Here is a 22,455-nt window from a genome sequence, read left to right as displayed (position 1 = left end):
AAACATTTATCATGATTATAAGGAAATAAATAATAACTTTATTATTGCCTCTAGGGCATATTTCCTTCAGTCTCCCACTTGCACTAGAGTCAATAATCTAGATTACACCGTAATGATTCTAACACCCATGGAGCCTTGGTGCTGATCATGTTTTGCTCGTGGAAGAGGCTTAGTCAATGGGTCTGCAACACTCAGATCTGTATGTATCTTGCAAATCTCTATGTCTCCCACCTGGACTAGATCCCGGATGGAATTGAAGCGTCTCTTGATGTGCTTGGTTCTCTTGTGAAATCTGGATTCCTTTGCCAAGGCAATTGCACCAGTATTGTCACAGAAGATTTTCATTGGACCCGATGCACTAGGTATGACACCTAGATCGGATATGAACTCCTTCATCCAGACTCCTTCGTTCGCTGCTTCCGAAGCAGCTATGTACTCCGCTTCACATGTAGATCCCGCTACGACGCTTTGTTTAGAACTGCACCAACTGACAGCTCCACCGTTTAATGTAAACACATATCTGGTCTGCGATTTAGAATCGTTCGGATCAGTGTCAAAGCTTCCATCAACGTAACCTTTTACGATGAGCTCTTTGTCACCTCAATTTCACACCTTCCTGCAGTGGTCGGGCATTGAGTCTTACTCAATTTCACACCTTGTAACACAGGCAAGAATCCTTTCTTTGCTTGATCCATTTTGAACTTCTTCAAAAAAAAATCAAGGTATGTTGTTTGTGAAAGTCCAATTAAGCGTCTTGATCTATCTCTATAGATCTTAATGCCTAGTATGTAAGCAGCTTCACCGAGGTCTTTCATTGAAAAACTCTCATTCAAGTATCCTTTTATGCTATCCAGAAATTCTATATCATTTCCAATCAACAATATGTCATCCACATATAATATCAGAAATGCTACAGAGCTCCCACTCACTTTCTTGTAAATACAGGCTTCTCCAAAAGTCTGTATAAAACCAAATGCTTTGATCACACTATCAAAACGTTTATTCCAACTCCGAGAGGCTTGCACCAGTCCATAAATGGATCGCTGGAGCTTGCACACTTTGTTAGCTCCCTTTGGATCGACAAAACCTTCTGGTTGCATCATATACAACTCTTCTTCCAGAAATCCATTCAGGAATGCAGTTTTGACATCCATCTGCCAAATTTCATAATCATAAAATGCGGCTATTGCTAACATGATTCGGACAGACTTAAGCATCGCTACGGGTGAGAAGGTCTCATCGTAGTCAACCCCTTGAACTTATCGAAACCCTTTTGCGACAAGTCGAGCTTTGTAGACAGTAACATTACCATCAGCGTCAGTCTTCTTCTTGAAGATCCATTTATTCTCAATTGCTTGCCGATCATCGGGCAAGTCAACCAAAGTCCATACTTTGTTCTCATACATGGATCCCATCTCAGATTTCATGGCTTCAAGCCACTTTGCGGAATCTGGGCTCACCATCGCTTCTTCATAGTTCGTAGGTTCATCATGATCTAGTAGCATGACTTCCAGAACAGGATTACTGTACCACTCTGGTGCGGACCTTGCTCTGGTCGATCTACAAGGTTCAGTAGTATCTTGACCTGAAGTTTCATGATCAACATCATTAGCTTCCTCACTAATTGGTATAGATGTCGCAGAAACAGTTTTATATGATGTACTATTTTCCAATAAGGGAGCAGGTACAGTTACCTCGTCAAGTTCTACTTTCCTCCCACTCACTTCTTTCGAGAGAAACTCCTTCTCTAGAAAGGATCCATTCTTAGCAACGAATGTCTTGCCTTCGGATCTGTGATAGAAGGTGTACCCAATAGTCTCCTTTGGGTATCCTATGAAGACACATTTCTCCGATTTGGGTTCGAGCTTATCAGGTTGAAGATTCTTCACATAAGCATCGCAGCCCCAAACTTTAAGAAACGACAACTTTGGTTTCTTGCCAAACCATAGTTCATAAGGCGTCGTCTCAACGGATTTTGATGGTGCCCTATTTAACGTGAATGCGTCCGTCTCTAAAGCATAACCCCAAAACGATAGTGGTAATCAGTAAGAGACATCATAGATCGCACCATATCTAGTAAAGTACGATTACGACGTTCGGACACACCATTACGCTGTGGTGTTCCGGGTGGCGTGAGTTGCGAAACTATTCCACAATTTTTCAAATGTATACCAAACTCGTAACTCAAATATTCTCCTCCACGATCAGATCGTAGAAACTTTATTTTCTTGTTACGATGATTTTCCACTTCACTCTGAAATTCTTTGAACTTTTCAAATGTCTCAGACTTATGTTTCATTAAGTAGATATATCCATATCTGCTTAAGTCATCTGTGAAGGTGAGAAAATAACGATATCCGCCACGAGCCTCAATATTCATCGGACCACATACATCGGTATGTATGATTTCCAACAAATCTGTTGCTCTCTCCATAGTACCGGAGAACGGTGTTTTAGTCATCTTGCCCATGAGGCATGGTTCGCAAGTACCAAGTGATTCATAATCAAGTGGTTCCAAAAGTCCATCAGTATGGAGTTTCTTCATGCGCTTTACACCGATATGACCTAAACGACAGTGCCACAAATAAGTTGCACTTTCATTATCAACTCTGCATCTTTTGGCTTCAACATTATGAATATGTGTATCACTACTGTCGAGATTCATCAAAAATAGACCACTCTTCAAAGGTGCATGACCATAAAAGATATTACTCATATAAATAGAACAACCATTATTCTCTGATTTAAATGAATAATCGTCTCGCATCAAACAAGATCCAGATATAATGTTCATGCTCAACGCTGGCACCAAATAACAATTATTTAGGTCTAATATTAATCCCGAAGGTAGATGTAGAGGTAGCGTGCCGACCACGATCACATCGACTTTGGAACCGTTTCCCACGCGCATCGTCACCTCGTCCTTTGCTAGTGTCCGCTTATTCCGTAGTCCCTGTTTCGAGTTGCAAATATTAGCAACAGAACCAGTATCAAATACCGAGGTGCTACTGCGAGCTCTAGTAAGGTACACATCAATAACATGTATATCACATATACCTTTGTTCACCTTGCCATCCTTCTTATCCGCCAAATACTTGGGGCAATTCCGCTTCCAGTGACCAGTCTGCTTGCAGTAGAAGCACTCAGTTTCAGGCTTAGGTCCAGACTTGGGTTTCTTCTCCTGAGCAGCAACTTGCTTGCCGTTCTTCTTGAAGTTCCCCTTCTTCTTTCCTTTGCCCTTTTTCTTGAAACTAGTGGTCTTGTTAACCATCAACACTTGATGCTCCTTCTTGATTTCTACCTCCGCAGCTTTCAGCATCGCGAAGAGCTCGGGAATAGTCTTGTTCATCCCTTGCATATTATAGTTCATCACGAAGCTCTTGTAGCTTGGTGGCAGTGATTGGAGAATTCTGTCAATGACGCAATCATCTGGAAGATTAACTCCCATCTGAATCAAGTGATTATTATACCCAGACATTTTGAGTATATGCTCACTGACAGAACTGTTCTCCTCCATCTTGCAGCTATAGAACTTATTGGAGACTTCATATCTCTCAATCCAGGCATTTGCTTGAAATATTAACTTCAACTCCTGGAACATCTCATATGCTCCATGACGTTCAAAACGTCGTTGAAGTCCCGATTCTAAGCCGTAAAGCATGGCACACTGAACTATCGAGTAGTCATCAGCTTTGCTCTGCCAGACGTTCATAACATCTGGTGTTGCTCCAGCAGCAGGCCTAGCACCCAGCGGTGCTTCCAGGATGTTATTCTTCTGAGCAGCAATGAGGATAATCCTCAAATTACGGACCCAGTCCGTGTAATTGCTACCATCATCTTTCAACTTTGCTTTCTCAAGGAACGCATTAAAATTCAACGGAACAACAACACGAGCCATCTATCTACAATCAACATAAACAAGCAAGATACTATCAGGTACTAAGTTCATGATAAGTTTAAGTTCAATTAATCAAATTACTTAAGAACTCCCACTTAGATAGACATCCCTCTAATCCTCTAAGTGATCACGTGATCCAAATCAACTAAACCATAACCGATCATCACGTGAGATGGAGTAGTTTTCAATGGTGAACATCGTTATGTTGATCATATCTACTATATGATTCACGTTCGACCTTTCGGTCTCCGTGTTCCGAGGCCATATCTGCATATGCTAGGCTCATCAAGTTTAACCTGAGTATTCTGCGTGTGCAAAACTGGCTTGCACCCGTTGTAGATGGACGTAGAGCTTATCACACCCGATCATCACGTGGTGTCTGGGCACGACGAACTTTGGCAACGGTGCATACTCAGGGAGAACACTTCTTGATAATTTAGTGAGAGATCATCTTATAATGCTACCGTCAATCAAAGAAAGATAAGATGCATAAAAGGATAAACATCACATGCAATCAATATAAGTGATATGATATGGCCATCATCATCTTGTGCTTGTGATCTCCATCTTCGAAGCACCGTCATGATCACCATCGTCACCGGGGCGACACCTTGATCTCCATCGCAGCATCGTAGTCGTCTCGCCAATCTTATGCTTCCACGACTATCACTACCGCTTAGTAATAAAGTAAAGCATTACATCGCGATTTCATTGCATACAATAAAGCGACAACCATATGGCTCCTGCCAGTTGCCGATAACTCGGTTACAAAACATGATCATCTCATACAATAAAATTCAGCATCATGTCTTGACCATATCACATCACAACATGCCCTGCAAAAACAAGTTAGACGTCCTCTACTTTGTTGTTGCAAGTTTTACGTGGCTGCTACGGGCTTAAGTAAGAACCAATCTCACCTACGCATCAAAACCACAACGATAGTTTGTCAAATAGACTCCGTTTTAACCTTCGCAAGGACCGGGCGTAGCCATACTTGGTTCAACTAAAGTTGGAGAGACAGTCGCCCGCAAGCCACCTATGTGCAAAGCACGTCGGGGGAACCGGTCTCGCGTAAGCGTACGCGTAATGTTGGTCCGGGTCGTCTCGTCCAACAATGCCGCCAAACCAAAGTATGACATGCTGGTAGGCAGTATGACTTATATCGCCCACAACTCACTTGTGTTCTACTCGTGCATATAACATCAACATAAATAACCTAGGCTCGGATGCCACTGAAGGGTTTCGTGGTAATTTCAAAAAAATTCCTACGCACACGCAAGATCATGTGATGCATAGCAACGAGAGGGGAGAGTGTTGTCTACGTACCCACACAGACCGACTGCGGAAGCGTTGACACGACGTAGAGGAAGTAGTCGTACGTCTTCACGATCCAACCGATCAAGCACCGAAACTACGGCACCTCCGAGTTCGAGCACACGTTCAGCTCGATGACGATCCCCGGACTCCGATCCAGCAAAGTGTCGGGGAAGAGTTTTGTCAACACAACAGCGTGGTGACAATCTTGATGTACTACAGCAGCAGGGCTTCGCCTAAACTCCGCTACAGTATTATCGAGGAATATGGTGGCAGGGGGCACCGCACACGGCTAAGGAATAGATCACGTGGATCAACTTGTGTGTTTCTGGGGTGCCTCTGCCTCAGTATATAAAGGAGCCAAGGGGAAGGGGGCCGCCGGCCAGGAGGAGGGCGCAGGAGGAGTCCTACTCCTCCCGGGAGTAGGACTCCCCCCCCAATCCTAGTTGGACTAGGATTCCCCGAGGGGGAAAGAGGGAGAGGGGGGCCGGCCACCTCTCCTAGTCCTATTAGGACTAGGGGAAGGGGGGAGGAGCGCGGCCACCTTGGGCTGCCCCTTTCTCCTTTCCACTAAAGCCCATTAAGGCCCATATGGCTCCCGGGGGGTTCCGGTAACCTCCCGGTACTCCGGTAAAATCCCGATTTCACCCGGAACACTTCCGATGTCCAAATATAGGCTTCCAATATATCAATCTTTATGTCTCGACCATTTCGAGACTCCTCGTCATGTCCGTGATCACATCCGGGACTCCGAACAACCTTCGGTACATCAAAATGCATAAACTCATAATATAACTGTCATCGTAACCTTAAGCGTGCGGACCCTACGAGTTCGAGAACAATGTAGACATGGCCGAGACACGTCTCCGGTCAATAACCAATAGCGGGACCTGGTTGCCCATATTGGCTCCTACATATTCTACGAAGATCTTTATCGGTCAGACCGCATAACAACATACGTTGTTCCCTTTGTCGTCGGTATGTTACTTGCCCGAGATTCGATCGTCGGTATCCCGTACCTAGTTCAATCTCGTTGCCGGCAAGTCTCTTTACTCGTTCCGTAATACATCATCCCGCAACCAACTCATTAGTTGCAATGCTTGCAAGGCTTATGTGATGTGCATTACCGAGAGGGCCCAGAGATACCTCTCCGACAATCGGAGTGAAAAAACCTAATCTCGAAATACGCCAACCCAACATCTACCTTTGGAGACACCTTTAATGCTCCTTTATAATCACCCAGTTACGTTGTGACGTTTGGTAGCACCCAAAGTGTTCCTCCGGCAAACGGGAGTTGCATAATCTCATAGTTATAGGAACATGTATAAGTCATGAAGAAAGCAATAGCAACATACTAAACGATCGGGTGCTAAGCTAATGGAATGGGTCATGTCAATCAGATCATTCAACTAATGATGTGACCTCGTTAATCAAATAACAACTCATTGTTCATGGTTAGGAAACATAACCATCTTTGATTAACGAGCTAGTCAAGTAGAGGCATACTAGTGACACTTTGTTTGTCTATGTATTCACACATGTATTATGTTTCCGGTTAATACAATTCTAGCATGAATAATAAACATTTATCATGATTATAAGGAAATAAATAATAACTTTATTATTGCCTCTAGGGCATATTTCCTTCATGCTCAACCAAAATCCTATGTCTTCGAGCGAAGACAATGAGAGCAAATCTTATCCAGAGCTGGATGAGTCAGCTTTACTAGCAGCCCAAGTAAAGTTGTCGTGTGTGTTTGAAATCTGACCATTGGAACACGTGTCAATTCCTTAGTGACCCAGGGTCATTTCGGACAAATCAAGTCGAGTTGCCTAGTGGCTATAAATAGCCCACCCCCTACACCATAAATTGGTTGGCTGCTCAGAGTAAGTGCACGGCTTTTGTCGTTTGAGAGCAACCCACCTCCGAAGCTTTTGAGAGAGAGAAATCCTTGCGAGGACAAAGCCCAAACACCCAGAGCCAAAGAGTGTTAGGCATCACTGAAGTCAATCTGTCCGCGTGACCTGAAGACTTGTTACACTTGAGGATTGTGAATCCTCCAGCCGGTTAGGCGTCGCGTTCTGAGCATCCAAGAGTCATTGTGGATCGCCGGTGAACGAAGTCTGTAAAGGTTTGGAAGTCTACCTTGAAGACTTACCAGAGTGATTGGGCGAGGACTGGGTATCCTTAGCTCAAGGGGAATAAGGTGAAGACGTGGTCTTCTGAGTTGAATCTCAGCCTCCCTAACGAGACGTACAGTTGTCACAGCAACTGGAACTGGTCAAACAAATCCTATGTCCTCTCCAAGTGACTGGTTATATCCTCGCCCTCTCTTTAGTTACAGTTTGTCTTCGTGAAGTCATTGCATGTTTGCTTTACCTATTTGTCTTCACTGTTTGACTACTATCGTTGTTTGGCTTCATACCATCTTCCATCCTAATCCTTACTACCTAGTTGTTATTAGTCTTCGTGCTTTCACTTCATTGCATACTTGACTATGGCTTGCTTAGTGTAGTTTACCTTCCGCTGCATATCAATAGGGTCATTTCTATTGTTTGTCTTCGAAACTTTCATGTTTTGAAGACTTCCATAAAAATCGCCAATTCACCCCCCCCCCCTCTAGTCGATAACTAGCACTTTCAACCATAGCCCCCCCGATGAAGTGTGAGTAGTTTACCTCAGACCTTCGGGTCCATAGTTAGTAGCTAGATGGCTTCTTCTCTCTTTTTGGATCTCAATACAATGTTCTCCCCCTCTCTCGTGGAGATCTATTCGATGTAATCTTCTTTTTGCGGTGTGTTTGTTGAGACCGATGAATTGTGGGTTTATGATCAATATTATCTATGAGCAATATTTGAATCTTCTCTGAATTCTTTTATGTATGATTGGTTATCTTTGCAAGTCTCTTCGAATTATCAGTTTGGTTTGGCCTACTAGATTGGTTTTTCTTGCAATGGGAGAAGTGCTTAGCTTTGGGTTCAATCTTGCGTTGTCCTTTCCCAGTGACAGAAGGGGCAACAAGGCACGTATTGTATTGTTGCCATCGAGGATAACAAGATGGGTTTTTTATCATATTGCATGAATTTATCCCTCTATATCATGTCATCTTGCTTAAGGCGTTACTCTATTTTCATTAACTTAATACTCTAGATGCATGCTGGATAGCGGTCGATGAGTGGAGTAATAGTAGTAGATGCAGGCAGGAGTCGGTCTACTTGTCTCGGACGTGATGCCTATATACATGATCATACCTAGATATTCTCATAACTATGCTCAATTCTGTTAATTGCTCAACAGTAATTTGTTCACCCACCGTAGAAATACTTATGCTCTTGAGAGAAGCCACTAGTGAAACCTATGGCCCCCGGGTCTATTCTCATCATATCAATCTCCAATCACTTTATTATTGCTTTGCTTTTTTTACTTTGCCTTTTCTTTTACTTTGCATCTTTATATCAAAAATACCAAAAATATTATCTATCATCTCTATCAGATCTCACTCCCATAAGTGACCGTGAAGGGCTTGACAACCCCTAATCGCGTTGGTTGCGTTGAGCTATTTGTTTTGTGTAGGTACGAGGGACTCGCGCGTAGCCTCCTACTGGATTGATACCTTTGTTCTCAAAAACCGAGGGAAATACTTACTCTACTCTGCTACATTACCCTTTCCTCTTCAAGGAAATCCAACGCAGTGCTCAAGAGGTAGCAATGGCCTCCTACTGGATTGATACCTTGGTTCTCAAAAACTGAGGGAAATACTTACGCTACTTTACTGCATCACCCTTTCCTCTTCAAGGGAAAACCAACGCAGTGCTCAAGAGGTAGCAAGAAGGATTTCTGGCGCCGTTGCCGGGGAGTCTACGCAAAAGTCAACATACCAAGTACCCATCACAAACCCTTATCTCCCGCATTACATTATTTGCCATTTGCCACTTGTTTTCCTCTCCCCAAATTCACCCTTGCAGTTTTATTCACCCTCTCTTTTCCGTTTGCCTTTTTTTGCTTGCTTCTTGTTTGCCCGTGTGTTGGATTGCTTGCTTGTCACTATGGCTCTACCTAGATCTGGTGATCCTCACCTTAAAAGGTTAGAAGAGATTGAAAGAAACGTCTGGAGTTTTATGGTTTTACAATTTGAGCATAATAATTTCTTTAGGAACGAGCTTAAGGAACAAAAAAGCTTTATGGGTTACATGAATAAAGAGCTCGATGATATGTCTAAAGAATTTTACGGTTTGAAATCTCAGATTGCTCATCTAGAGAAGTTAATAGCTGAAGTTTCGGATAAGCAGGCCACCTTAGTTAATAAGATGGCCGCTAAGCCGGAAATTTTCTATGAAAATAAAGATGAAGATCTAAAAGTTATTGATGTATCCCCTATTAAATCTTTGTTTTGCAATATGAATCTTGATAATGATGGGACTGGGTATGATCCACCTTTACCTAGAAGGCGTTCCAAAAATTCAGAGTTTTTAGATCTTGATGCAAAAATTGGTAAAAGTGAGATTGAAGAGATTAAAACTCTAGATATTAATGAACCCACTATTCTGGATTTCAAGGAATTTAATTATGATAATTGCTCTTTGATAAATTGTATTTCCTTGTTGCAATCCGTGCTAAATTCTCCACATGCTTATAGTCAACATAAAGCTTTTACTAAACATATCGTTGATGCTTTAATGCAATCTTATGAAGAAAAACTTGAGTTGGAAGTTTCTATCCCTAGAAAACTTTATGATGAATGGGAACCTACTATTAAAATTAAAATTAAAGATCATGAATGCTATGCTTTGTGTGATTTGGGTGCTAGTGTTTCCACGATTCCAAAAACTTTGTGTGATTTGCTAGGTTTCCGTGATTTTGATGATTGCTCTCTAAACTTGCACCTTGCGGATTCCACCATTAAGAAACCTATGGGAAGAATTAATGATGTTCTTATTTTTGCAAATAGGAATTATGTGCCCGTAGATTTTATTGTTCTTGATATAGTTTGCAATCCTTCATGTCCTATTATTCTTGGTAGACTTTCCTTAGAACGATTGGTGCAATTATTGATATGAAGGAAGGGAATATTAGATTCCAATTTCCGTTAAGGAAAGGCATGGAACACTTCCCTATAAAAAGATAAAATTACCTTATGAATCTATTATGAGAGGCACTTATGGATTGCCTACCAAAGATGACAATACCTAGAGCTATTCTTGCTATTATGCCTAGTTAGGGGCGTTAAACGATAGCGCTTGTTGGGAGGCAACCCAATTTTATTTTTAGTTTTTTTTTGCTTTTTGCTTCTGTTTAGGAATAAATATTTGATATAACCTCTAGTTAGATGTGTTTTTATGTTTTAATTAGTGATTGTGCCAAGTTAAACCTATAGGATCTTCTTGGATGATAGTTATTTGATCTTGCTGAAAATTCCAGAAACTTTTTGTTCACGAAAATAATTGTTAAAATTCACCAGAACTTGATAAAATATTGATTCCAATTGATGCTGATCAATAAACAAATTTTCTAGGTCGTCCTATTTTGGCTGAATTTTTGGAGTTCCAGAAGTTTGAGTTAGTTACAGATTACTACAAACTGTTCTGTTTTTGACAGATTCTGTTTTTCGTGTGTTGTTTGCTTATTTTGATGAATCTATGGCTAGTAAAATAGTTTATAAACCATAGATAAGTTGGAATACAGTAGGTTTAACACCAATATAAATAAATAATGAGTTCATTACAGGACCTTGAAGTGGTGTTTTGTTTTCTTTCGCTAACGGAGCTCACGAGATTTTCTGTTGAGTTTTGTGTTGTGAAGTTTTCAAGTTTTGGGTGAAAACTTTGATGGATTATGGAACAAGGAGTGGCAAGCGCCTAAGCTTGGGGATGCCCATGGCACCCCAAGATAATCTAAGGACACCAAAAAGCCAAAGCTTGGGGATGCCCCGGAAGGCATCCCCTCTTTCGTCTACTTCCATCGGTAACTTTACTTGGAGCTATATTTTTATTCACCACATGATATGTGTTTTTCTTGGAGCGCCTTGTATTATTTGAGTCTTTTCTTGTTAGTTTACCACAATCATCCTTGCTGTACACACCTTTTGAGAGAGACACACATGATTCGGAAATTGTTAGAATACTCTATGTGCTTCACTTATATCTTTTGAGTTATATAGTTTTTGCTCTAATGCTTCACTTATATCTTTTAGAGCACGGTGGTGGATTTGTTTTATAGAAATTATTGTTCTCTCATGCTTCACTTAGATTATTTTGAGAGTCCTACAAAACAGCATGGTAATTTGCTTTAATTATGATAGGCATTCAAGATTAGTAAAAAAATTCTTATGAGTGTGTTGAATACTATGAGAAGTTAGATGCTTGATAATTGTTTTGAGATATGGAGATGATGATATTAGAGTCATGCTAGTTGAGTAGTTGTGAATTTGAGAAATACTTGTGTTAAAGTTTGTGATTCCCGTAGCATGCACGTATGGTGAACCGTTATGTGATGAAGTTGGATCATGATTTATTTATTGATTGTCTTCCTTATGAGTGGCGGTCGGGGACGAGCGATGGTCTTTTCCTACCAATCTATCCCCCTAGGAGCATGCACGTAATACTTTGCTTTGATAACTTGTAGATTTTTGCAATAAGTATATGAGTTCTTTATGACTAATGTTTAGTCCATGGATTATACGCACTTTTATTCCTTCCACCATTGCTAGCCTCTCTAATACCGCGCACTTTTCACCGGTATCATACACCCACCATATACCTTCCTCAAAACAGCCACCATACCTACCTATCATGGCATTTCCATAGCCACTCTGAGATATATTGCCATGCAACTTTCCACTGTTCCGTTTATTATGACACGCTCCATCATTGTCATATTGCTTCGCATGATCATGTAGTTGACATCGTATTTGTGGCAAAGCCACCGTTCATAATTCTTTCATACATGTCACTCTTGATTCATTGCATATCCCGGTATACCTCCGGAGGCATTCACATAGAGTCATATTTTGTTCTAAGTATTGAGTTGTAATTTTTGAGTTGTAAGTAAATAAAAGTGTGATGATCATCATTTTTAGAGCATTGTCCCAAGTGAGGAAAGGATGATGGAGACTATGATTCCCCCACAAGTCGGGATGAGACTCCAGACTAAAAAAATAGGCCATAAAAAAGGCCCAAATAAAAAAATGAGAGAAAAAGAGAGAAGGGACAATGTTACTATCCTTTTACCACACTTGTGCTTCAAAGTAGCACTATGATCTTCATGATAGAGAGTCTCCTATGATATCACTTTCATATACTAGTGGGAAATTTTCATTATAGAACTTGGCTTGTATATTCCAATGATGGGCTTCCTCAAAATGTCCTAGGTCTTCGTGAGCAAGCGAGTTGGACGCACACCCACTTAGTTTCTTTTGTTGAGCTTTCATATACTTATAGCTCTAGTGCATCCATTGCATGGCAATCCCTACTCACTCACATTGATATCTATTAATGGGCATCTCCATAGCCCATACGCCTAGTTGATGTGAGACTATCTTCTCCTTTTTGTCTTCTCCACAACCACCATTCTATTCCACATATAGTGCTATGTCCATGGCTCACGCTCATGTATTGCGTGAAGATTGAAAAGGTTTGAGAACATCAAAAGTATGAAACAATTGCTTGGCTTGTCATCGGGGTTGTGCATGATTTAAATACTTTGTGTGGTGAAGATAGAGCATAACCAGACTATATGATTTTGTAGGGATAACTTTCTTTGGCATGTTATTTTGAGAAGACATAATTGCTTAGTTAGTATGCTTGAAGTATTATTATTTTATGTCAATATTAAACTTTTGTCTTGAATCTTTCAGATCTGAATATTCATACCAAAATTAAGAGAATTACATTAAAATTATGCCAAGTAGCATTCCACATCAAAAATTTTGTTTTTATCATTTACCTACTCGAGGACGGGCAGGAATTAAGCTTGGGGATGCTTGATACGTCTCCAACATATCTATAATTTTTTATTGTTCCATGCTATATTATATTCTGTTTTGGACATTAATGGGCTTTATTATACACTTTTATACTATTTTTGGGACTAACCTATTAACTGGAGGCCCAGCCCAGAATTGTTGTTTTTTTGCCTATTTCAGAGTTTCGCAGAAAAAGAATATCAAATGGAGTCCAAACGGAATCAAACCTTCGGGAACATGATTTTTGGAACGAATGTGATCCATAGGACTTGGACCCTACGTCAAGACATCAACCAGGAAGGCACGAGGTAGGGGAGGCCTACCCCCTTGGCGCGCCCTCCACCCTCGTGGGCCCCACGTTGCTCCATCGACGTACTTCTTCCTCCTATATATACCTACGTACCCCCAAACTATCAGAGACGGAGCCAAAAACCTAATTCCACCACCGCAACCTTCTGTACCCGTGAGATCCCATCTTGGGGCCTTTTCCGGAGCTTCGCCGGAGGGGGCATGGATCACGGATGGCTTCTACATCAACATCGTAGCCTCTCCGATGATGTGTGAGTAGTTTACCTCAGACCTTCGGGTCCATAGTTATTAGCTAGATGGCTTCTTCTCTCTTTTTGGATCTCAATACAATGTTCTCCCCCTCTCTCGTGGAGATCTATTTGATGTAATCTTCTTTTGCGGTGTGTTTGTTGAGACCGATGAATTGTGGGTTTATGATCAAGATTATCTATGAACAATATTTGAATCTTCTCTGAATTCTTTTATGTATGATTGGTTATCTTTGCAAGTCTCTTCGAATTATCAGTTTGGTTTGGCCTACTAGATTGACCTTTCTTGCAATGGGAGAAGTGCTTAGCTTTGGGTTCAATCTTGCGGTGTCCTTTCCCAGTGACAGTATGGGCAGCAAGGCACGTATTGTATTGTTGCCATCGAGGATAACAAGATGGGGTTTATATCATATTGCATGAGTTTATCCCTCTACATCATGTCATCTTACTTAAAGCGTTGCTATGTTCTTTTAAACTTAATACTCTGGATGCATGCTGGATAGCGGTCGATGTGTGGAGTAATAGTAGTAGATGGAGGCAGTAGTCGGTCTACTTGTCTCGGGCATGATGCCTATATACATGATCATACCTAGATATTCTCATAACTATGCTTAATTCTGTCAATTGCTCAACAGTAATTTGTTCACCCACCGTAATACTTATACTCTCGAGAGAAGCCACTAGTGAAACCTATGGCCCCCGGGTCTATTTTCCATCATATTTAATCTCCTGACAACAAGCTATTTCTGTCGCCGTTTTTATTTTGCTTTCTTTACTTTGCATCTTTATCATAAAAATACCAAAAATATTATCTTATCATATCTACCAGATCTCACTCTGGTAAGTGACCGTGAAGGGATTGACAACCCCTTTATTGCGTTGGTTGCGAGGATTTATTTGTTTGTGTAGGTGCGAGGGACTCGTGCGTGGCCTCCTACTGGATTGATACCTTGGTTCTCAAAAACTGAGGAAAATACTTACGCTACTTTACTGCATCACCCTTTCCTCTTCAAGGGAAAACCAACGCAGTGCTCAAGAGGTAGCACCCTCCTAGCCACATCCAACCCCCACAAGAAGCACCCCCCCCCCCCAATTACCACCAACGCATAGCTTGTGCAGCCGAAACGCAGAGCAAGATCCAGATCGAGGAAAACCTACGAACACACCCCCCCTAGCACACAGCCAATGGATTCGGACGTCCCCACCGACGGGAGCCCTGCTAGACACCGTGCCTCTGCCTGCGTTGCACGGGCTTTGCCTGATGGACGCCCTTCGGCGACTGGGAGGAGAAGGAGGACGGAAGGGGGCGAGGGTGTCGGCGGCGAAGCTAGGGTCCCGTGCGTCATGGGAACGAGGCTAGAGAATTGGAGGTTGATAATCTGTCTCGCTAGCATCTGATTGAAGGGGACATGTGGAGTCTGTGATCCTAGAGTGCAGTATGTCACGCCTCGAGAGGTTGTCAAAGTTGCGAGTGAACCCGAAATTGACCCCTTGCAGTGCCAGCCATGGAAGCGGATATGCAAGCTCTAGCCACTGGAGAAGTGGAATACAACGGCTTGGGATAGACATTATGTGCTCTTTGTTTATCTTTTATCATATGCTCTTGGTTGACCTTTTATTATGTGCTCTTTCAAGTCACCGGCCCCTAAATCTAGTCATATTCATATTAATTAACCACAGTTAAACAAATGAGACTCGTATTTAAATTTGAGAAGGGAAGGTAGTTGTCACAACAACATATATCATCATGGAAAAAAAACATAATATTGATTTTTACCGTTTCTGAGGCAACAAGTCGCCACTAAAAACCATTTGATTTAAGCATAAGATTGGTGGAGGAACAAAGGAGATGAAAATAGTTTACCAAAAAGTAGTTTTGGCTGGAGCAGGTCTCCAAGGCATTTCTCCCAAACCCAGTCTTTTTCAACCCAACTAACTCTTTTTTCTTTTCTTCCATGTCGATCTTTATTTGAGCTAAAACGGAATCAACCTCAAACGGCTCACGATTATTACAGCCCAGGCCTTAGATGCAATATGATACCGACACATATCAATTATAGCATTTTTTTTTTCTTTGTCACCGCTTAAAAATACAACAACTCCATCACAACAAGAGTACAAGACCCTCATTTGCCCAGGAAAATTATGCCCTAAAAGCATCTTGTTCCCGAGCACTCATAGCTCTCCTCTCAGATGAGTACTAGTACAAAACAGTAATTTAATGATACAGCTTCACCTGCAGGTTTCAGAATGTGCAATTCACCACTTATGTCGATCATAGCAAACTTAGCATCACTCTTCATAACCGCAATAAACTAATGCTAGCAGTCACATTTAACATCACAATTTGTTCTCATGCATGGATTACAGCTTCACTTCCTTTTTCATCAGGCCTTCTCATCCAGCACTTCAACATTTGCCAGAGGCTAAGCATACATACACAGCTTGATTTAGAGTAGAGTACAGGCTACAGGAACAAATGGGAACATCCTCCTCCTGGGAAGCGGAAGAGGAACGGTAACAAAACCGCGCTGTCTAGAACTTGAAGTCCTTCTTTTTGGAAGATTTCCCGTCCTTCTCGTGCTTCCTCTTCCTCTTGCTCGCGTTCTGCAAATCAGAGAGGGAAAAAAGATTCAGCTAGACAAAAGTTGGTATTTGCTTCTGGCTCAACAGCTACAGAAGACTGCTCGTAAAAACGTACCTCCGCCACCATGTCGCTGAAGTCTTCCTTCTGGTTCCGTAACTTCTCCTCCTCCCGTGCTTCTTCGTACCTGTTTCATCATTTTAAAGGGAAGGCGTTAATGTTTCAATTCATGGCTGCTGACAGGTAAAGCTTGGCAGACACCGGGTAGAGGTGATCTTACTTGGCAGCCAGAACATCGTCCATAACCTCGAGCTCCTCGGGATGTATGGTGACATCCACTTTGTCAGACTTTTGATTCTTGAGAAGGTCAACCTGCAAACAAGGACCACAAAGATGTGTCAATGAATCATCGGAACATGCACGGCATGGGAATGCTTGTATACTTGGGGCAAGGAATGTAAAAGCTCACCCTTTTAACCCCAGCTTTATCCTGTGCCCCAACCACATACCTGCAAAAACAGCAACATAGAAAATGAGTTCTCCGTATGATTGAAACAGGAAACCATCAGAAATTATTGATATAAAATGAGTTCTCGTATGGCTGAAACAGAAATCCATGCAAAAAATATTGTAGTTATAACTATGTTGTATTAGAGTTGCATACGTATGGCTTGATCCATAGAGGGTTCCAGGTGCGATTTTCTCCTCCTTCTGCTCAAGAACCTTCAGATGAAAAAGAACAAATTGTTGGTTATGAACTGCAATAAGTAAGCCAAACTAAAGCTCCAAAATAAGATTTGGCCTGAAATGCCACAAAACTGAAGCTAAGCTCGTACCTGGTATAACTGCTTATCTGTTGGCCTTTCAGACTCTTTCCTCTGTTGCTTCCGAAGATCAATGACGTCAGGTGTTTCCACGCCAGTGGGAGTGCTATTAACAGAACAAGAAGTGGCGTCATAACATAGTTCCTTTAGGGAAGAACCTAAGCTAGTCATCAAATAATTATTATAGAAATAACCTTGACATGGTGTCGACAGACTGCATGCCAGCTTCCATGTCTTCATCTTCCATTAGTTCCTCCTCCTCTTCCTCCTCATCTTCTTCCTCCTCCTCCTCTTCCTCCTCCAAGTCTCCCCAATGCTTGCTGCGGTCAACAGGCTCCTCCTGGAATACAATGCAACACAAGTCAGTTAACTAGTAGAGCTGCAGTTCAATTTCAAGGGAAATTAGCCGATTAAACATACATCATAATTAGGTTCATCCAGCTGTAGGATACCAAAAACATCTCCGTAGAGGGGGCGTCCATGCTGTTAGCCAAAACAAATAAATAGATCAGAAAAGAAATTTATTTTCATTGCAGAAGCCGCATTTAACTACAGCCAAGCCCATGAAAAGCACATTTGTTGTAAATTACCTCATCCACAGGAGGCTTTCCCCATTCCCCGGGCCGGTAACCAAAAGTAGCACCAGGAGGAATTGGGGCATTCAGACCAGGAATCTTCAGTGAAGGATAAGAGGGCGGAGGACCATATCTCTGCCAAAATTATTTGATGTCAGTTGATAGCTGGCCAATAACAAGGAGAATAACAAGTGATCGGTCAACCAGAAGACCAGCTGCCTGAAGTTTTTTTCTTATCAAAAAGAACAATACCTGCATGTTTATAAGCCATGGAGGCGGTGCACCTTCTGGCATACCAAGAGCTTCTTTAAGTTCTCGGGACAGCATACCTGGCTTCATTTCCCTAAGTTTGACCTGTTGAGTTCATACATGTATTATGCTCAGTGAGCCAGGTTTGATAACACAGACATATGCACTCCCAAACAATTATCAGTTATCTCTGTTTCTGACATTAAGAAGAGAGCGAAGCAAAAAAAAAGTACCTCAAACTCTTTTCCTTCGTAGTAAAGGTCACCATGACTAGTCAATTTTGGTTTTGTTTGATATTTGAAGAAGGCGTCGTGTAAAACCTGCACACAATAAAATTACGGTGAGACTTCCTTCCCTGCACATTCAGAAGTTAACTCATGTCTAAAATTTGAACATATGGAAGAAACACATCGTACTTATCAGCTATGATATTTTCACGTGTACATTATCAGTATTAGTGCCTAAGTGGCAGGTAATTAAACACCTGGCAAACAGATATGCATGTAGAGAAGTATAGCACAAGGAGAAAACACAGGCATGTGCTTGTATGTGCAACTATAATCAGGGGGCAAATAAATAGTGCTTGTATCCATCTTGCACATTATGGAGAACAACAAATATATATGGCATGTGCTTCTATGTGCAACTCAGATTGGCCTCAAGAGGAATTAACTGACCTGATAATCTATATCCATCTTGCCCATTTTTGGCTGCATACGCTCCCGCTGCTTCTGCTTCAATTTTTTGCTATCCTCTTTCTCGATATATGCCTGAAAATGCATTTGGAAAGGTACTTAAAATTTGTCCATCTTGCCCATTTGTGGAATAAAAATTAGAAGTGACAATAAAACAAAACTCCCGAAGTTACCAAGTTGACAAGGGAGATACAATGTACATAGCATTGCTACAAAGGACCAAGATATTAACATACCTGTCTAATTTTTTCTATTCCAGTTGCAGCAATGAAGTCAGGAAGTTGGAAAGGTTGTTTTTCGATACCTCTCTTACCCTGAAAGAAACAACATGATGATGTAAAATCTATTCAACAAGATATAGATAATAAGAAGCAAAGCATAATTTCATGTTTTGGAGATATAAAAAAGTTACAAAATCCTGGGCAACTGATATGCTTTTATGCGCAAACAAAGGAGGACCAAAGGTCAAGATCCTAGATGGAACAAATCGTCTTTCAAGGAAATTCCTAGCATGAATCAACTAGATCAAATACTTTAGCATTTATGCTACAGTAATCACTCAAGTACAGTACCACCAAGACCTTGCTCCCAAGAAGTTGCAGCATCCCTGCAAGAATTATATATCTGCATAAGAGGGAGGGGAAAAACCTTATCAACTATATGTTCCCTCCCCTCTTCTAATAACACCCACCCCATGGTACTGCCATGGCACTTTCAATGAGTTACACTAGCATATCCATGCTGGCCCGAACAGTTGCAGTTATGGGCTTACACTTTTCGATGAAGCAAGGATAAATTATATAACCCAAGTGTGCACAGTATTGAGTGAATTCGTGCCTGGCATGTTAGTCTGTCCCTTGGCCCTTGTGTTTGTTTCTCTTTCTTGCTCTGCATTGCTTTTTTGGTCTTATTTTATTCTAGTTTTACGTCTGTTTTTGGTCGACTCGTACTGGTTTTGTAGCCATGACACTGTATTTTACACTGAGTTACTTCTAACACAAAACAATACACATTTAGATGCATGTTCGAGAAAAAAAAAGGTGTTTTGCTGTGTTTGGTTTTCTTTCTTGTGTTGAAGTTTAGATTATTATTATTTTTGTCATGGCGGTCCTAATGGTATGTAGATTTTGATGCTTCTGAGTCTTCTTATAATAAAACATGCATTTAGATGCAGGTCCATGGAAAAAAACTTATGTAATAATACATTACATGAAAGTATGCAGTATATGTTAGACGACAGATATTAATTGAGGGAGATGCTGCAACACTTTTACAAGTGGATTTCCAGTACAAACAACACTATTTTCTGAGTGTGTGGTTTATTTCTCAGACATGCATCCAAGTACTCGTTACGAAATTATGCATAACAAGATTATTCATGGTACATGCATGACAAACCTGCAAGAATTTCCTCTTTTGAGACCAGTGCCTTGGGACAGGTACTGTGTTCCTGTAAGACTTCAGATAGACAAGTAACTTCGGGTCTGATGCAGTCGCATCCCAAACCTGGCATGAGGAGCATAATTGCATCAGTTGAAGCTAATCAATAAACAATTTTATACACTGCTAATGGGAATGAGTTAAAGAAGATTGCACACAACAAATAGTTTAGTGACATTATCGAATCTTATGTTCACACCACCGATACAAGCTGCATGGATACACGCGTGTGCATGCTGCCATGGCCTTTAATAAGAGAAATACATCTTAACCTTAGAGCTGTGAAAGGTGAAAGTTGCTAGCACATTTTTCTAGCAACCCAGCCTAAGATAAACTTTCAAAGTTGCTGTGAACCTTACTACGGGTTATTTACTCAGATAAAACAGAAAGTTGACATAATTTCAAACACATCGTCACTGACGAAGTGTGTTGTTACAAACTGCACAGCCAATGGAAACAGCATGACCAGACCAGAATAGTATATGACTTAGAAACAAATTCTCCAATGCAATTTTAGTTATATCAACACAAGAAGTGATGGTAAAAGTTGCTAGCACCGTTTTCTAGCAATCCAGCCTAACATAACCTTTTGCAGTTGCCTTGAAACTTATTATATACTCCCAAAACATCCTCACTGTTAGGAACCAAGGACAAAACAAAGTGTGTTGTTACAAAGCCTGCAGCCAATGGCAACTGCATGACCAGACGACAATGGTACATGACTTTAAGCAAATTCCGTAGTGCAATTTGAGTTATATCTTGGTGGTGGTCAGATTACATTAGCATTGGCAACCTTTGGCAATGCAAAAACATTGGACAAAACACGTTGGACGACAGACAAATGTGGTAGGATAGGATGCTGCATCAACACATCCATTCATAGTAACACAGGCACATCACATTGCCAGCACACTTGGCTCACAAAAAAGAAGGAGGAGGGTGGCTTACTTCGACGACATCGGGCCTGTTGCATATCTGCTTCAGCTCCGCGATCTTCATCCTTTGCTCCAGCTACAAAACACAAACCAAAACAGCAAACTTCATGCTTAGCGCCTTCTACGAAACCACAACAATCGCTCATAAAGAACAGGTAATTCAACAATCAGGCAGACAGAGAGAGTGAAACAAACTTTTTTCTTCTTGTTGGAGATGCCCCCTTCCTTCTTCTTCTGCTGGGTCTCCTGCTCGTCGTCGTCCGAGTCGGACCCCGACCCCTTCTTCGCGGCGTCGGCCGCCTCGTCCTTCTTCTCCCCATCCTGCCAGCACAACACCACCAACCCTACTAGTCAGAATAGTCATATTGCACAGCAGAGGAGCTAAAACTGCAGAGATTCATAGGGTAGGGTTTTGCTTTGGCAATCGGCGGGCTCCGGTACCTCGGCGGCGACGGGCTCCTTGAAGGTGAACTTGTCGAAGATGCTCTTGAAGTCGGCGAGCAGGCCGTCGGCGAGGTCCGGTTCCTCCGGCACGTACTCCACCTCGATCTCCACCTGCGCGCACAACCAAACTAACACAGCGTCAGAGAGGCCGTCGCGAGCCCCACCCGAAGAAGCCCTAGGGGCGCCCGTCCACGTACCGGGGGCTTGGAGTCGGGCTTGTCCTCCTCGGCATCTGCGGCCGCGTCGGCGTCCGTGGCGGCGGCGTCGGAAGCGGGCGCCTTGCTCTTCTTCTGCTTCCGGCGGCGGCGGCGGCGCTCGCTCTCGCGCGACTTCTTCTTGTCGGCGCCCGCGGCGGCGGTGGCGGGGGCGGGGGCCGGGGCCCCGTTGGCCAGGTCGGAGCTAGGGTCGGCGGCCATGGCGGTCGGCGATGGGGAGGGGGGGAGGAGGAAGGGCCAGAGGGCTCCGGGGTCAAGTAAAGTTAGCCAGAGCGGTTCTGGGTCGGTCTGCTGGGCTGTCAAGGCCCAAACGATTTGGGCCGGTCCGCCGCCGACACGGACCTTTGCGGGGATTAGAGAGGATCAAATGCGTGAACTTTTTTTAAAAAATCCTGGCACAATTTTCGAAATACATTAATAATATTTAAATGAAACTTGGGAACATTTTCTGAAATTCAAGACGCAAATTTTGAAACAACTTTTGTAATTTAGTAGCATTTTCAAATTCGTGAACATTTTCTGAAATTCAAAAACAAAAATTTTGAATGTTTTTTTAAATCAAGAACATTTTAAATTCGTGAACAATTTGTAGATTTTGTGAACATCTTTTTCTCAACATTTTTTGGTTGCACCCGCCAGTGGGAATTTGCTTATTATGTTATCCACTGAGTTGATTGATAGGTCAAAACAAATTAATACTCGACCAGCAGCCAAACTTTTAGCAACATTACCCAGAAAAAAACTTTTAGTAACATTAATAT

At 42.0% G+C, this 22,455-nt stretch overlaps 1 protein-coding gene across 1 annotated transcript; it reads right to left on the bottom strand.

Moving 5' to 3' along the window:
- Positions 1 to 16,027: 16,027 nt before the first annotated feature.
- On the bottom strand, positions 16,028 to 21,931 carry LOC125517083 (uncharacterized). The gene is made up of 18 exons (XM_048682288.2): positions 21,677 to 21,931; positions 21,477 to 21,590; positions 21,231 to 21,356; positions 21,049 to 21,111; positions 20,059 to 20,166; positions 18,897 to 18,974; positions 18,643 to 18,735; positions 18,199 to 18,285; positions 17,969 to 18,070; positions 17,732 to 17,851; positions 17,562 to 17,624; positions 17,336 to 17,481; positions 17,154 to 17,247; positions 16,982 to 17,040; positions 16,787 to 16,826; positions 16,598 to 16,689; positions 16,435 to 16,504; positions 16,028 to 16,340 (listed from the first exon to the last, which is right to left on the bottom strand). Exons 1-18 carry the CDS (start codon positions 21,893 to 21,895, stop codon positions 16,269 to 16,271), a joined length of 1,746 nt encoding a protein of 581 aa, XP_048538245.2. The 5' UTR covers positions 21,896 to 21,931; the 3' UTR covers positions 16,028 to 16,268.
- Positions 21,932 to 22,455: the final 524 nt, after the last annotated feature.

The sequence above is a fragment of the Triticum urartu genome, chromosome 6A, assembly GCF_056163025.1.
Source record: "Triticum urartu cultivar PI428250 chromosome 6A, HENAU_Tu73, whole genome shotgun sequence".
Lineage (NCBI taxonomy): Eukaryota > Viridiplantae > Streptophyta > Magnoliopsida > Poales > Poaceae > Triticum > Triticum urartu.
Note: the sequence above shows the minus strand (reverse complement) of the source record. Positions and strands in the feature narration are given on the sequence as shown.

What these genes read in the sequence shown, in the direction of transcription:
- LOC125517083 (XM_048682288.2), bottom strand. Translation starts at nt 21,895, where the DNA reads ATGGCCGCCGACCCTAGCTCCGACCTGGCCAACGGGGCCCCGGCCCCC. An exon ending in GAATAGAAAAAATTAGACAG is followed by an intron (nt 18,736 to 18,896) that starts GTATGTTAATAT and finishes ATGCATTTTCAG; the next exon opens with GCATATATCGAGAAAGAGGA. An exon ending in TCTGTCGACACCATGTCAAG is followed by an intron (nt 17,248 to 17,335) that starts GTTATTTCTATA and finishes TTCTGTTAATAG; the next exon opens with CACTCCCACTGGCGTGGAAA.